The following is a 17,313-nucleotide window of genomic DNA, read 5'->3' on the forward strand; positions in this document are numbered from 1 at the left end:
ATCTAAAATCTCTCAAAAAGTCAACATGACTTGATGATAGTTATCTGAATCAAAGCCTGTACTAAACCTAACTATTCCTACTAACTATATATAGTAGCAAGGTCCCAGGGGCCCAGAGGCCTAATGGCGACTTCAAGGTTAGGGAGAGCGGACATCCTTCCTTGCAGAGTGGGTTACCAGGCATGGTGGATGTGATGCAAGAAGGAATGATGGGCGCCAGTCGATTTGTGAATGCGAAGAGATTAATTGTCTCTTAACAGAACTGTAGGAGTGAGGGTTAGGGCCAGAACACCCTTGAGTAGATGCAATGGTAATTGGCATACCTCCAAGACTTCTATAGATAGACAGTTATACAGTAAAAGGCCTCCAGTCGGATAACACTTCTGTATAGGTAGGACCACTGTCTCCTATGGCAACTAATCTTGCAACCAGTGTTTGCTGGTGCTTAAAATGTTTGGGGGGCGCAAACAGACTGAAAAAAAAAAAAAAAACATCAATTGCCACCACTGTGCCCATCAAATGCAGCTACTGTGCCCATCAATTGCCGCCAGTGTGCCCATCAACTGTCGCTACTGTGACCATCAACTGCTGCCAGTGTGCCCATCAAATGCTGCCACTGTGCATCCCCCACTCTGGCACTTACCTGTCTAGTTGGGGCCCCGGTCCTCCACGCTGCTCGCTCCTCTAATCTTCCGTCCTCTCTTCCTGTCTCTGCTATGATTGGACGCCTCATCGGTGGCGTCCAATCACAGCGCCTGTCATTTCAGCCAATCAGGTTACCGGTAACACACCCGTCAACCTGATTGGCTAAGAGGTGGGTCAGTGTTAGTGAAGCTTCCCTAATACACCACTAAGTAAGCAGCGAACGCACAGCGTTGCGCCCACTGCTTACCCTTTTGGAAGCCTGTTAGAGCCCAAGTCTCTAATCAGGAATCCTATTAGAGCTGACAGCTCTAATCAGGCGCTTCCATACAAAAGCCGCCGCTGTAATTTATATGCCCGGCACCCGACAAGAGGCCAGGCACATGAATAGGGGGCGGCAGTGGCAACCACAGATAGATTCATGCATTGCATGAATCTATCTATGGTGAGTGACAGGAGAGGGGGGGCGAGCAGGAGAGGGGGCGGCACTCCTGCACCCTTTATGGACGCACCGCCACTGTTTGCAACAGTCACTAACGGTAGTTGTACATAACTCTTGGTAACGCAGAACAGTCCTTTACTTATCCCACAGTATCTCACTGAGCTCCCTTTCTCACTAGTCGTCACTGGATCCCCTGAGCTCTTCCACAGCTATCCCACTGTTTACTACTCAAGCATCATCCCCACTATCCTGTTGGGTCCCTGGCTTGGCACTGGCTGATGTTTTCCCACTTCTTCACCCGTCCCTGGCTGGTGAGAATGCTCAGGTACTTGCTTCAGCTCACTCACAGTAGTCTTCAGTAACAAGGTGGATGGTCCCTTAGTAGCGACAGCTTTCCCTCTACCTCCAACCACAACTGGTTCCCCGTCCAGCTGAAGCTTCACAACTCGGTTGGACTCAAGTCCTGCAGTCCCAACCCTACATTGCTTCTCCTGCTCCTGAGTAGGGCTCAGGCAGCCTAGCAGCCAGGTGTCCTCGGGATAGTCCTCAGGCTCCCCGGCCTAGCAGCCAGGGGCAACATAACACACGTCCACCCAGATAGCCGTCCAGGTGGCACAGAACCCCCGACTCCACCCAAATAAATAGGCTCTCCCAGCAGGCCAAGGGAATTAAAAGAAACCCTGGCCTATTGGCTGAAACACCCCATCTATTCATGATCTGTCCTTGCAATGCCATTGTCTATCTAATGTCACCAGCTACACACACTACTACCACACAGTAATGTTTTGCCTTTCATTTCCATTTTAATTAATTGGTTGTTTTACATGGTGAGGGTTTACATACTAAATAGTCAAAATAATAACTGACATATAGCACAGCAAAAGTATGAATTCACGCATAGTCGCAGCTCCTATATGTGGTTTTAACCACTTAAGGACCGCCTCCTGCACATATACGTTGGCAGAATGACACGGCTGGGCACATGTACGTCCTGTACTAGTACCCAGCCGTGAGTCGCGGGACCCGCGGACCCGATAGCCGCTGGAGTCCCGCGATCGGTCCCCTGAGCTGAAGAACGGGGAGAGCCGTGTGTAAACACGGCTCCCCGTTCTTCACTGTGCATCGATCGTGTCATCCCTTTTATAGGGGGACACAATCAATGGCATCACACCTACAGCCACACCCCTCTACAGTTGTAAACACACTTCAGGGAACACATACAGCGCCCCCTGTGGTTAACTCCCAAACTGCAATTGTCATTTTCACAATAAACAATGCATTTTAAAATGCATTTTTTGCTGTGAAAATGACAATGGTCCCAAAAATGTGTCAAAATTGTCCGAAGTGTCCGCCATAATGTCACAGTCACAAAAAAATAAATAAACGCTGATCGCCGCCATTAGTAGTAAAAAAAAAAATTATAAAATGCAATAAAACTATCCCCTATTTTGTAAACGCTATAAATTTTGCGCAAACCAACCGATAAATGCATATTGCTTTTTTTTAACCAAAAATAGGTAGAAGAATACGTATCGGCCTAAACTGAGGAAAACAAATGTTTTATATATTTTTGGGGGATATTTATTATAGCAAAAATTCAAAAATATTGCATTTTTTTCAAAATTGTCGCTCTATTTTTGTTTATAGCGCAAAAAATAAAAACCGCAGAGGTGATCAAATACCACCAAAAGAAAGCTCTATTTGTGGGAAAAAAAGGATGCCAATTTTGTTTGGGAGCCACGTCGCACGACCGCGCAATTGTCAGTTAAAGCAACGCAGTGCCGAATCGCAAAAAGGGGCAAGGTCCTTTAGCTGCATTTTGGTCCAGGTCTTAAGTGGTTAAACAATAACAAGGATAATAAAAAATAAGAAATAGTTGCAGTTTCAACATTTTGGGTCTACAGAACCAGGTCTCACCCCTATTCTATACATAAGGATCTCATGTGAGGAATTGCAGGTAGCCCGTCTTTGTTATCTTACACTGACTACAAGACTTTCTTTCATTCTATTGTCTCACATTAGATTTGGAAAAATAATTTATCTGAACAGACATTATTGTGGCTCTTTTCCTGCCTTTTAGACGCGATTCTTTCCATTGTTTTAAACATTTACAGAAATTTAAAAGAAGGATAAAAACCACTTATAAATAAGCAGTATATTCTATAAAATATTTAAACATGAAGATCAAGGCTATGGATGAGCAAGGCAGGAGCAGATACGGCTCTGAATAGCATAAAACATTTTATGTGAACATCATCAATAAATTAAATTACAGCTGTCTCGTCGATTTCCATTCTCTGAAATTGTTAAAAGACTTTTCTCTCTTATCTTTCCTTTAGGAAATCACGGCTAATATATCTTTGCCTTCAGATAATCGTGCCGGAGAACAGAAAATAAAATCCTGATATACTGCCTGCAAAGCCATAACTAATTTTTCAATTACGGAGTCTGAAGCTTCAGAAACAGTCCAAAGATGCAAAGCAACTTTTCAAAGATCATTCTATGAGGCTGCATTGTCTTCCTTCTCTGCTAACTAAATCGAGAAATAAATTGTCCATTTATTTGTAATACATTTCACTGAGCAGATCAGCACCAAGCACAAACAAAATCTAATACAAAATTGCAAGTTAGTTCATGGAATATACATTTTGGCAACAAAAAAATAAAAAATAAATAGTGAAAATACTTAAGCTTTGGTAAAAAAAATAATAATAATTAAATAATATTTTTTGTAAAACCTGTTTTAAACAATCAGTCCACCCAAAATAAAGTTGAGTTGAGTTATGCCGCATACACACGATCAGTCCATCCGATGAGAACGGACCGATGGACGGTTTTCATCGGTTAACCGATGAAGCTGACTGATGGTCCGTCGCGCCTTCACACCATCGGTTAAAAAAACGATCGTATCAGAATGCGGTGACGTAAAACACAACGACCTGCTGAAAAAGCATGCGTCGACTTGATTCTGAGCATGCATGGATTTTTAACCGATGGTCGTGCCTACCAACGATCGGTTTTGTTCTATCGGTTAGGAATCCATCGGTTAATTTTAAAACAAGTTGGCTTTTTTTAACCGATGGTTAACTAACCGATGGCGCCCACACACGATCAGTTTTGACCGATGAAAACGGTCCATCAGACCATTCTCATCGGTTTAACCGATCGTGTGTACGCGGCATTAGCCTCTGGCCCCTTACGTGTCTTGGATTCTTCAATGAGCTCTTTACAGTAATTCCAGATGTTTTTTGTTTTCCTGCCCACCTTGTCATGTCTCAAGTCCTTCTGTTAGAACAAAATGAAAACTTAGGCCGCGTACACACGGTCGATCCAAACCGATGAGAACGGTCCGACGGACCGTTTTCATCGGTTCACCGTTGAAGTGGCCTGATGGTCTGATGTGCGTACACACCATCAGTTCAAAAACCGATCGGGTCAGAACGCGGTGACGTAAAACACGACATGCTGAAAAAAATGAAGTTCAATGCTTCCAAGCATGCGTTGACTTGATTCTGAGCATGCGCGGGTTTTGAACCGATGCTTTTGTGTACTAACCATCGGTTTGGACCTATCGGGCAGCGGTCCATCGGTTCGATTTTAAAGCAAGTTCTAACATTTTTGACCGAAGGACAACGGTCCGATGGGGCGTACACACGGTCGGTTTGGACCGATGAAACTGGACTTCGGGCCGTTTTCATCGGTTTGGACCGACCGTGTGTACGCGGCCTTACTGTGTGAAATCGAAGCACAAATATCTCAACCATAGAGATCCCAAGAGAAATAAGAAACTGTTGTTCATTTCTCCGGCATCTACTGCAAACCCTTTAAATGTTCTTGATATTTAATTATCTGTAAACAGCAATGCTTAAAACACATACCATCAGTATCTGAGTGAACAACATCCACAAATCGTGCATCGGTATGGTGTAATCTGTCCTGGGGGGGCTTCCCATTGAATAATGGACCAGCTGGATCCAGGCCTAGAAAATGATGCAAGAAAAAAACAAATACCGACATAAGGACTCTTCACACCTAATTCTGATCCATATGAAGCAAGATTCTCTACAGATCACTCCAATATTTTACAAATACACTATATTACCAAAAGTATTGGGACACATGCCTTTACATGCATATGAACTTTAATGGCATCTCAGTCTTAGTCAGTAGGGTCCAATATTGAGTTGGTCCACCCTTCTGGAAACGTGGTCAAACATTCCCATAGACACTCCTAAAGCTTGTGAACAGCCTTCCCAGAAGAGTTGAAGCTGTTATAGCTGCAAAGGATGGGTCAACTCAAACTTGAACCCTACGGGCTAAGATTGGAATACCATTAAAGTTAATGTGCGTGTAACAGCAGGCGTCACAATACTTTTGGTAATATAGTGTATATTAAACAGAAATCGATTTCTTTATTTTTTCTTATATCAAGCCATCAATTTACACCGTGCTATACATATATTGGGGCAGATCCACAGAGCGAGTACGCCGGCGTATCTACTGATACGCCGGCGTAGTTTCAAATTACCCGCGTCGTATCTTTAGTTTGAATCCTCAAACCAAGATACGACGGCATCTGGGTTAGATCCGACAGGCGTACGGCTTTGTACGTCTTTGGCGTCCTTTTTTTCCCACAAATAGAGCTTTCTTTTGGTGGTATTTGATCACCTCTGCGGTTTTTTTGTTTTTGCGCTATAAACAAAAATAGAGCGACAATTTTGAAAAAAATTAATATTTTTTACATTTTGCTATAATAAATATCCCCCAAAAATATATAAAAAAAAAAAAATGTTTTCCTCAGTTTAGGCCGATACGTATTCTTCTACATATTTTTCGTAAAAAAAAAAAATCGCAATAAGCGTTTATTGATTGGTTTGCGCAAAAGTTATAGCGTTTACAAAATAGGGGGTATTTTTATGTCATTTTTATTATATGTTTTTTACTAGTAATGGCGGCGATCAGCGATTTTTTTTTCGGTACTGCGACATTATGGCGGACACTTCGGACACTTTTGACACATTTTTGGGACCATTGGCATTTTTATAGCGATCAGTGCTATAAAAATGCTTTGGATTACTATAAAAATGCCACTGGCAGTGAAGGGGTTAACACTAGGGGGCGGGGAAGGGGTTAAGTATGCCTGGGTGTGTTCTTACTGTGGGGGGGGGGGTGGCCTCACTAGGGGAAACACTGATCTTCTGTTCATACATTGTATGAACCGAAGATCAGCATTTCCCCTGCTGACAGGATCGGGAGCTGTGTGTTTACACACACAGCTCCCGGTCCCCGCTCTGTACCGAGCGATCGCGTGTGCCCGGCAGCGATCGCGCCCGCCGGGCACACGCACGGCCCCTAGTGGCGGCTGGGAGAGAGGACGTCATATTACGTGCTCTCGCCCAGCCGAGCCAACTTGTCGACGTATAACGGCGGTGGCCGGTCGTCAAGTGGTTAAACACTTATAGCGATTTTTTTTACCAAGAAAATGTACAAGAATACATATCGGGCTAAACTGAGAAAAAAAATGTTGTTTTATATCTTTTTTGGGGGTATTTATTATAGCAAAAAATATTGTTTTTTTTTTTTAAATTGTCGCTCTATTTTTGTTTATAGCGCAAAAAATTAAAACCGCAGAGGTGATCAAATACCACCAAAAGAAAGCTCTATTTGTGGGGAAAAAAAGGACGCCAATTTTGTTTGGGAGCCACATCACACGACAGTTGTCAGTTAAAGCGAGGCAGTGCCAAATCTCAAAAACTGGCCAGGTCCTTTACCTGCGTAATGGTCTGGGTCTTAAGTGGTCAAGGTTCCTAACTCATGTTCATACAATCACGCACTAGGCCAATTTAGACAAGAGACAATTAACCTACCAGCATATACAGTGATGAAAATAAGTATTTGAACCCTGCTATTTTGCAAGTTCTCCCACTTGGAAATCATGGAGGGGTCTGAAATTGTTATCGTAGGTGCATGTCCACTGTGAGAGACATAATAAAAAAAAAAAAATCCAGAAATCACAATGTATGATTGTTTTAACTATTTATTTGTATGATACAGCTGCAAATAAGTATTTGAACACCTGAAAAAAATCAATGTTAATATTTGGTACAGTAGCCTTTGTTTGCAATTACAGAGGTCAAACGTTTCTTGTAGTTTTTCACCAGGTTTGCACACACTGGAGGAGGGATTTTGGCCCACTCCTCCACACAGATCTTCTCTAGATCAGTCAGGTTTCTGGGCTGTCGCTGAGAAACACGGAGTTTGAGCTCCCTCCAAAGATTCTCTATTGGGTTTAGGTCTGGAGACTGGCTAGGCCACGCCAGAACCTTGATATGCTTCTTACAGAGCCACTCCTTGGTTATCCTGGCTGTGTGCTTCGGGTCATTGTCATGTTGGAAGACCCAGCCTCGACCCATCTTCAAAGCTCTAACTGAGGGAAGGAGGTTGTTGCCCAAAATCTCGCAATACATGGCCCCGGTCATCCTCTCCTTAATACAGTGCAGTCGCCCTGTCCCATGTGCAGAAAAACACCCCCAAAGCATGATGCTACCACCCCCATGCTTCACAGTAGGGATGGTGTTCTTGGGATGGTACTCATCATTCTTCTTCCTCCAAACACGGTTAGTGGAATTATGACCAAAAAGTTCTATTTTGGTCTCATCTGACCACATGACTTTCTCCCATGACTCCTCTGGATCATCCAAATGGTCATTGGCAAACTTAAGACGGGCCTTGACATGTGCTGGTTTAAGCAGGGGAACCTTCCGTGCCATGTATGATTTCAAACCATGACGTCTTAGTGTATTACCAACAGTAACCTTGGAAACGGTGGTCCCAGCTCTTTTCAGGTCATTGACCAGCTCCTCCCGTGTAGTCCTGGGCTGATTTCTCACCTTTCTTAGGATCATTGAGACCCCACGAGGTGAGATTTTGCATGGAGCCCCAGTCCAAGGGAGATTGACCGTCATGTTTAGCTTCTTCCATTTTCTAATGATTGCTCCAACAGTGGACCTTTTTTCACCAAGCTGCTTGGCAATTTCCCCGTAGCCCTTTCCAGCCTTGTGGAGGTGTACAATGTTGTCTCTAGTGTCTTTGGACAGCTCTTTGGTCTTGGCCATGTTAGTAGTTTCTTACTGATTGTATGGGGTGGACAGGTGTCTTTATGCAGCTAATGACCTCAAACAGGTGCATCTAATTTAGGATAATAAATGGAGTGGAGGTGGACATTTTAAAGGCAGACTAACAGGTCTTTGAGGGTCAGAATTCTAGCTGATAGACAGGTGTTCAAATACTTATTTGCAGCTGTATCATACAAATAAATAGTTAAAAAATCATAAATTGTGATTTCTGGAATTTTTTTTTTTTGATTATGTCTCACAGTGGACATGCACCTACGATGACAATTTCAGACCCCTCCATGATTTCCAAGTGGGAGAACTTGCAAAATAGCAGAGTGTTCAAATACTTATTTTCCTCACTGTATTTGTGCAAGAGCAAACCAAGGTACTCGGGAGGAAAGCCACACGGGCACAGGGAAAACATGCAAACTCCACGCAGTGCTGTGGTTGGGATTTAAACCTGCAACCCTAGTGCTGCTTGGCAGAAGTGCTAACCACTTAGCCACTGAGCTGCCCTATTAAGGGCTCTTAAAAGGATTTTGGAAGATTATACCACAGGCTAGGGAACTGGAGGTTGAACAGCATTAGTTCTGATGTCCAGCTATATGCATCTGTAACAACTATGAAGAAAAACATCCCGTATTTTCTATTCATTTTGTGTTAGGTCTTCAAATTGCTTCCCAAGCATAACATTCAAAGGTTTAGTCAAGGAAACTGGATAATTAAACAGTGTGTAACCCCAAAGTACCAACAGGATCCTAAATTCTACATGAATTTGTAGAACACTATTACATTTATCACTTCAGGGAAGTTGAAGAGTGCATTAAAACAAATAAATAAATGATTACCAGTGATGCGGTTGATGGAACCATTGTACATTTTGCCAACATATCCAGAAATGTGTGCGCCGAGACTGACACCTATCATATATATGAGGTCTAAAGAGCCTCCTTGGTCCTGGAAAAAAAATATATATATATTAACAACTAATTGCATTCAGTAAAAACACTACTGCTTAACCAAGTTTTTTTTTCTGAATGTATAAATTAGATTCCCTTACAAAGTGCAGATTGGTGGATAACATTTTACATACATACATACATACATATAGGACATGAAGGGGGACATTTATTAACACAGTTGTGTTCTATTTACAAATGTCACGCAAATGTGATGAAATCAATCACAGTTCATAGTCCACATTTTGCAACTGAACGCTTGTGTTTTTCTGTCGCGACACTTCCTGTTTAGCAAATGCCTGAAACCAATCTAATGTCTGCATGTCATCACACTTTTGTTGCAAGTGTTATGGACTAGAATGTGGCAGAATCAACACAATCGGTCACATAATTAAAGCATTATTAAACCCAAAAGCAAACATTTTGCAGATTAACAATTCTAAAGCCGCATACACACGATCGGAATTTCCAATGGGATAAAATCCGATGGAATTCCAATGAAGCTGACTTCCATCAGTCTTGCATACACACTGTCAGACCAAATTCCGACCATCCAAAACGCAGTGACGTAAAACACTACGATGAGACCCGAGAAAAATTAATTCCAATGCTTCTGAGCATGCGTCGACTTGATTCTGAGCATGTGTGGGTTTTTTCTCCGTCGGAGTTGCACACAGACGATAGGAATTTCCTATCCTATCCATTTCTAAACACAGACGAAAAAAAGTCAAATGGGGCCTACACAGCATCAGAATTTCCGATTGTGTGTGCGCGGCATTAGATGTGATGGCCGAATTTGTTTTCTTTTAAGGCTTTCTTTCTTCTATTTTCATATGGTGATCCAGCCAGTAAGTCTGTTTGTCAAAAGAACAAGCTCTCTTCCTGATGTATAAGTTTACAGGGATAGGACAAATCATTTAAAACTGACAGGGGTAGTTAGAATGATCAGCTTCTATTCCATATGCCCCTCCTCTCCAAGGTGACCCATATGGACTGTTAAAGCGGGGGTTCACCCTATAAAAAAAACAAAAAAAAAACTTTTTTTTTCTTCTAGCATAAAATTCGGCATAGTAGCGCGAGCTACAGTATGCCTGTCTTAATTTTTTTATCCCCGTACTCACTGTTATATTGTACATAGAAGATTCCGACTGCCCACGGGGAATGGGCGTTCCAATCCAGACGGAAGGTGATTGACGGCCGGCTCTGGCGCGTCACGCTTCTCCGGAAATAGCCGAAATAGGCTTGGCTCTTCACGGCACCTGCGCATAGTCTGTGCGCAGGCGCCGTGAAGAGCCGAGACCTACTCCGGCTGTCTTCGGGGAGCGTGACGTGCCAGAGCCGGCCGTCAATCACCCTCCCTCTTGAAAGGAACGCCCATTCCCCGCGGGCAGTCGGAATCTTCTATGTACGATAGAACAGTGAGTACGGGGATAAAAAAAAAATTAAGACAGGCATACTGTAGCTCGCGCCACTATGCCGAATTTTATGCTAAAAAGTTGTTCTGCAGGGTGAAACACCGCTTTAAGTGTGTGTCATGCATGTTGAAATTTACTTTGGGCTCATCTATATATCATGAAGAACAATGGGTGGCCTTAATTGGGTCATGCTAACTGTGAAGTTTGAATTCTGAACCTTGAAGTTCCATCACAGCTAGCTCCACAGGCTTTGTATGTCTATTAGGTGGTCTACACGGGCATGCGAGGAAAGTACCAAGAGCACTTTATTTGCCCAATATTTCTCAATGAAAGGTGATGGACTACCACTATTGAGAAAAATTGTTACTCATGTACACTATATCCTCCTCTGGACCACGGTGCCTTACATACATCTATTAAGCACCACCAATGTTCTGTTTGGAGCTCCAAAAGTTGGAACTATACTATTGTGGAACCTTAATACATCATTTACACTTCCTGGAGTTTTAAACACATCAATTGAAAGACTATGTGCACAATTGTTGTCCAATTTATGGGGATCACCTTAACTTTGGAAATCATAAATACAATATGTGCTATAGTAACATTATTAAAGTATATCTAAGTTTACAGGGAGAGAGAGAGAGAGAGCATTATTGTATTAATGCGTTTATGGTTTTCATTTAGTTTTTGTCTCTCTTGTTTGGTTGTGGGGATTTGTTATTTTGGTATTCATAAAGTAATTTTTTTTTACATTAGATTGATATATAAAAGGTTACATATTAATGGAGGTTGAGTCTAAACCAAGGTTTTTTTTTTTTTGCAGTAGTATTTAAAGAGTATCATACCAGTGACTCCTCATTTCTTCCCAAGATTCATAAATAGACATTAATTAGTATTAAACAGGGTTCATTTCTTGGAGTTTTGACCTTAAGACCCCTTTCACACTGGATCGGTTTGCAGGCGCTATTGCTCTAAAAATAGCGCCTGCAAACCGACCCTAAACAGCCACTGCTGTGTCTCCAGCGTGAAAGCCCCGAGGGCTTTCACACTGGTGCAGTGCCCTAGTAGGACGGTAAAAAAAAGTCCTGGTAGCCGCATCTTTGGAGCGGTGTGTATACCGCTCCTCCACCGCTCCCACCCTTTGAAATCAATGGGACACCGTGGCTATACAGCCGGCAATGCGTCTCTGTAGAGGTGCTTTGCAACGGTTTTTAACCCTTTCTCGGGGTGCCTTACATACATCTATTAAGCACCACCAATGTTAAATATACTATTGTGGAACCTTAATACATCATTTACAATTCCTGGAGTTTTAAACACATCAATTGAAAGACTAGGTGGCAAAGGCTGTGAATACTTATGTACATGAGATTTTTTTCTCTGAAATCTTTGCAAATGTATTAGAAAAAAAAAAAAACTACTTTTCCGTTGTCATTATAGTGTATTTTTTGTGGAATTTTGAAGAAAATAATTACTTTAATCAATTTTGGAATAAGGCTGTAACATAACAAAATGTGGAAAAGGTGAAGCGCTGTGAATACTTTCCAGATGCACTGCACTAACATTGTTTACTGATCAAAATAGCTCAAGCCAATATTTACACACATGCCTAAATAAATAGGATAATAGCTTTTAATCAGAGAGAGTCTGAAAGAAAACAGCTCCTGCTCCCTTTATAAATGCCAAAACATTCGGAGAATCCTGCATCATGGGTGAACACTGCATATTATATTTGTAAAATTGGGATATTATATAAATAAACAGAGCAAGTAAGCCATTATTTTTTTTTATTTTTTTTTTAATGACAGAATATTATGATGCTTTACTTTAAAATTTTCTCTAGTAACAGAATTCTGTTATCTAAAACTACCTGACGGGTTGGCAATATTGGCCCTGACGCAGCACCTTTTCATGTGAACCTTTAGAAGGTGGCGTCTGGTATATTATATGGCTGCCCTATGACTCAATATTTATCAAAGCAGTTTGGGAAAGGTCCTATTGTAAGGAAAGGTCCTTTTGTAGAGTCACCAGGCAATATATAGTTTATTCCAAGATATATATTTTTTGTGGTTGTTTTTTTATCTTTACTAAACAGAACACGCTGAGATTTCTAATTCCTGTGCGCTCTGGCTGTGAGGAATTTAGATTTAGTTCCGGAGTGCAGTAAATGGTTGATGTTACTCTCTGTGGCCTTTTGAAGTATAAGCTGACACATGCCTTTTCTATCCACGGTGCTATATATAATAATGCCAAACTGAGATAACTTGTTTGTGACTCAGAACACATTCCTTCTTCGTCGGTACCAAGAAAATGACTCACATCTACAAATACTCATTTTAAATCGAAAGTGGAGACATTTCCGAGGTTATGAAACAAACAACGCATAAATATATGATGCTTTGTTTACCACACCCTATAAGTATAACTTCCAACCTTCTGAAATGACAAAGTGTGAGGCTTCGTACACACGACCAGTTTCCTCGGGCAGAATCCATCAAGAAACTTGGTGGGAGAGCTTTTTTGCCGAGGAAACCGGTCGTGTGTACGTTTTTCGTCGAGGAACTCGACGAGCAAAAAAAGGAGAGCAAGTTCTCTTTTTCCTCGACGGGAGTCTGAATTTGCTGGTCGAGTTCCTGGTCGGGCTGGTTTCCGACGAGAAACTCGAGCGGGTGAATCAGGGCTCAAGTCCTGCGGGAACGCGTGGGAACGGAGTTCCTGCACTTTTTCACAGCAGGAACGCAGTTCCCTTTGCAGGACTAGAGCAGCTGAGAGCTGCCGAGCCGCCCGAGCCAATCCTTCACTAAACGATGATGCCCAGCTCGAGTCACGGTCAGGGGCAGGCTAACCTTAGTAATCCTTTAGGTTACTGCCCGCTTCCTGTATATGCATTCATCGGGTAGTGTGCGGGTATTCCGTCACTTCCTCAATGCCGCAATGTCTCCTGGGAGATTTTGTCATTGTTCTCCAGGAGACATTGCCGAGGTCTGCCGCGAGTTATCGCAGGATTTAGAAAGAACTTGCTTAAAGTTCATTCTAAATCCCGTGATAACTCAGGGCAGACCTTCGCAATGTCTCTTGGGAACAATGACAAAAGCTCCCAGGAGACATTGCGGCTTTGAGGAAGTGACGGAATACCCACACACTACCCGATGAATCCATATACAGGAAGTGGGCAGTAACATAAAGGATTACTAAGGTACAGTGGATCTAAAAAAAAAAAAAAATGCGGTTTAGTAATTATGCATATGAGCGTATCATTTTTTTTTTTTTTGGTGGGGGAGTGGATCTTGGGTAGGAGTTCCCACACTTTTTTCCCCAGGACTTGACCCCTGGTGTGAATGCTAAGAAACCCGCGCTTGCTCAGAATAAAGTATGAGACGGGAGTAAAAGTAGCATTTGTACTGGAAATAACAAATTTTTCAAGCTGTAACAGACTGTAAAGTGCAAATCGTTTCTTACCAAACTTTTAATTAACACGCAAACACATGAGATTAGCAAAAGCAGCCCCCAGGGTTGTGCCAGTGGAATCGAACTTCCCCTGCCGTTGTATGTGTTGTATGTCACCGCGTTTGAGAACAAGGAGATTTTGTCTTGACAGTGTGTACGCAAAGCAAGCTTGTCGAGTTCCTCAACAAGCCTAACAAGGAACTCGACGAGGAAAACGATGTGTTTCGCCCGACGAGTTCCTCGGTCGTGTGTACGAGGCCTGAGACCTTTTAACACACATGAAGGGAAAAAGGACACGTCCCTGCCATGACCTTGGTTACACTGGCCACAAAGAATCTAAAAATGTGGAAAATAAATTTAAGTGCTTCTTCTACCTTTTTTTTCATATCTCTTATAAAAACTACTTTCTTGCCTTCCATCAAACTGATGGTCTACAAGATTAACACGCTCACACTTGAAGTCCCACCACTGAGCCAGAAAAAATAAATGAAAATAAAGAAAGCTGCCACCGTTAGCCCGGGTTCACATTGGTATGATGTCAAAGCGCATGTCAAATTGGCGGCAATCGAACCGTTCTAATAGGTGCAAAGCTGCATTTGCGGCGCCGCACCGATTTCAAAAAGTAGTTTCTGTACTACTCTTTGCGATTTTGGGCAGGGATTTACATTGTCATCTGTGAAGAAACCTGCAGAGATGTCTCTAAAACCACGGGCAAAATTGGGACCGACATGTGGGAGTTTAGCTGAACTCGCACGGCTTCATTCCCGCAGCTCAGTGTGAACCTAAGCCAAATAAAACAAATATAAAAATGTATTTACCTTATACCTTAAAGTAAATAGTGGCACTAGTGCCTGAATACGGCACAATGAACACCCAGTGACAAGTGTTAGTCACTATAACAATAGTCACTGCAATAATAGTCTGATTAAACCGTCCATAAATAGGCCAAAATGGCTCCAAATGAAGTTAAGAATTGTGGTCCTCCAAATCTTCCACCACACCCATGGGCGTCCGCTCCATAGGGCAAGGGAGGGCGTTTCCCCCCCCCCTAGAAACCAGTGCCATGATTCTCAGATTTGCGGAAGGAAAACAGCGGGCAGGAAGCAAGCGTTCCAGCAGAAAAAGAAAAGGCCAAACATGTCTAAATGCGCATAAAAAACACATCTAAGCGCTCCTAAGCACTAGATGCATTTATTGCTTGAGCGTTCATTAATTTCAATGGCCAGGATAAATTATTCTGGGGGCGGGAATGGGTTAAGTGTGTCCTAGGGAGTGATTCTATTGTGGCACGTCACTGATCGCTGCTCCCGAGAGGGAGCAGATGATCAGTGACATGCCACCAGGCAGAATAGGGAGATGCCTTGTTTACAAAGGCATCCCCCCGTTCTGCCATTCCGTGACCCGATTGCGAGACACCGGTGGACATCAAGTCCGTGGGTCCCGCGGGCATGGAGACTGCAGCGGCGTGCGCGCGCCCGCTAGCAGGCAGGTATAAAACAATGTATATATATATATATATATATATATATACACACACACGTTGCTTTGCCTGCCTGTGCCATTCTGTCTATGTATATCTATGTGAGCCAGTCAGCAAGTCAGTTAAAATGCCTATTGATATTTGGTTTGTTGAGGCCGCGTACACATCATCAGTCCATCCGATGAGAATGGTCCGTCGGACCGTTTTCATCGGTTCACCGCTGATGTGCGTACACACCATTGTTTTAAAAAAAACGAAGTTCAATGCTTCCAAGCATGCGTCGACTCGATTCTGAGCATGCGCGGGTTTTGAACCGATGCTTTTGCGTACTAACCATCGGTTTTGACCTATCGGTCAGGCGTCCATCGGTTCGATTTTAAAGCAAGTTCTCTTTTTTTGGACCGAAGGACAACAGACCGATGGGGCGTACACACGGGCGGTTTGGACCGATGAAACTGAACTTCAGTCCATTTTCATCGGTTTGGACTGAGGGTGTGTACGCGGCCTAAGGGGTGCATCTACAAAAAAAACGTGGATAGAAAAAAACATCAAATGTTATTAGGTTAGTTGCTGTGCTGATCTAAATGTTTAATTTAGAAAAGAAAATACAGCACTTGGCCACTCGACTCGACTGCGTGGCACCATCTAGTGACCAAATGTTGTAATTTTGGTCTTAAATCAATGAAATATATTCAACCAGCACAGGTTTTTTTCCCCCCCAATTTGTATGCACGTTCACTGGGTAAATTTCTATGCAAATGATTTGTAAGTAACTTTTTTTTTTAATATAAACACACATTTTTTATCCTTGTTCTGTCTCAGTGCTGCTGTTCTCCAACAGAATATGTGAAGTTACTTCCTGTCTACATGCAATGCACTTAAACTGCGCATATTTCTCAGAGTGTTTAATCGGGACAACAGGGAACAATGCCTGTGCAATGCACGTTGGCATAGCCACTTGTAGTCTCTTTAAGGCAAGTGTAGGACTGGGTGACCACACAGGGGATCAACTGGGAGAAAGACAAAGGGGTTGATTTACTAAAATTGTAGCGTGCAAAATCTGGTGCACCGGTGCATAGCAGCCAATCAACTTCTAACTTCAGCTTGTTAAATTAAGCTTTGACAAAAAAAAAAAAAAAACTGGAAGCGGACTGGTCTCTATGCACCAGAATTTGCTCTCTCCCGTTTTAGTAAACCAACCGTAAAAGTCTTGCCATCTTGTACAAAGAACTGTAGGTGCATAACCTTCATAACAGGATCACTAGGAACTGAAGTGTAGATTTCAAAATATTAAAAAAACACTTCAAGCATTTGTTACCCCAACATTTCATATTCTTGATATGTGTCTGCTGTACCATGTACTTGTATGTAAAAGTATCCTGATCTCTTTATATTGCTTCCTTTGTGTGAAACCCCTGGCGTTCCTGCCAGTCCCTCTGCTTTCCTATCAAAAACTGACCACACGAAGCAGGAGAGCACAGCGTGGTCAACTCTCTAGCTATGCTGGGAACTCAGCCTGCTCTCCTCCAATGATCACACTTGTCCTGACACGCTTTCCCTGCACAGCCATTCACTGGGAAGCTCAGTGTACTGTTTTAATATCTATGCACGAATGTTTTGTCTTTCATTTCTATTTTTAACTGAGCGGATTGTTTAACAAGATGATCGTTTACAATCACTTTAACATGTTACAACATAGATGTGATTTGATTAGGTGAATGGGATCACATATACTATAGCGGAAATTATACTTCTCCCCTATGCCAAATAAAGGTATCCATACGGGCATTCAGTTCTGATACAATCAGAT

The 17,313-nt window shown here is 42.5% G+C and overlaps 1 protein-coding gene across 2 annotated transcripts in view; it reads right to left on the reverse strand.

The window, feature by feature from the left end:
• The window catches only part of LIPI (lipase I), a 62,422-nt gene that overhangs the window by 19,967 nt on the left and 25,142 nt on the right, over window positions 1-17,313 (reverse strand). For both annotated transcript variants that reach the window (XM_040338794.1, XM_040338793.1), the window contains exons 3-4: window positions 9,048-9,156; window positions 4,963-5,064 (exon numbers count right to left, since the gene is read on the reverse strand). In XM_040338794.1, coding sequence (XP_040194728.1) covers window positions 4,963-5,064; window positions 9,048-9,156 — 211 coding nt within the window. The remainder of the gene's footprint in view (window positions 1-4,962; window positions 5,065-9,047; window positions 9,157-17,313) is intronic.

The sequence above is a fragment of the Rana temporaria genome, chromosome 2 (assembly GCF_905171775.1).
Source record: "Rana temporaria chromosome 2, aRanTem1.1, whole genome shotgun sequence".
NCBI lineage: Eukaryota > Metazoa > Chordata > Amphibia > Anura > Ranidae > Rana > Rana temporaria.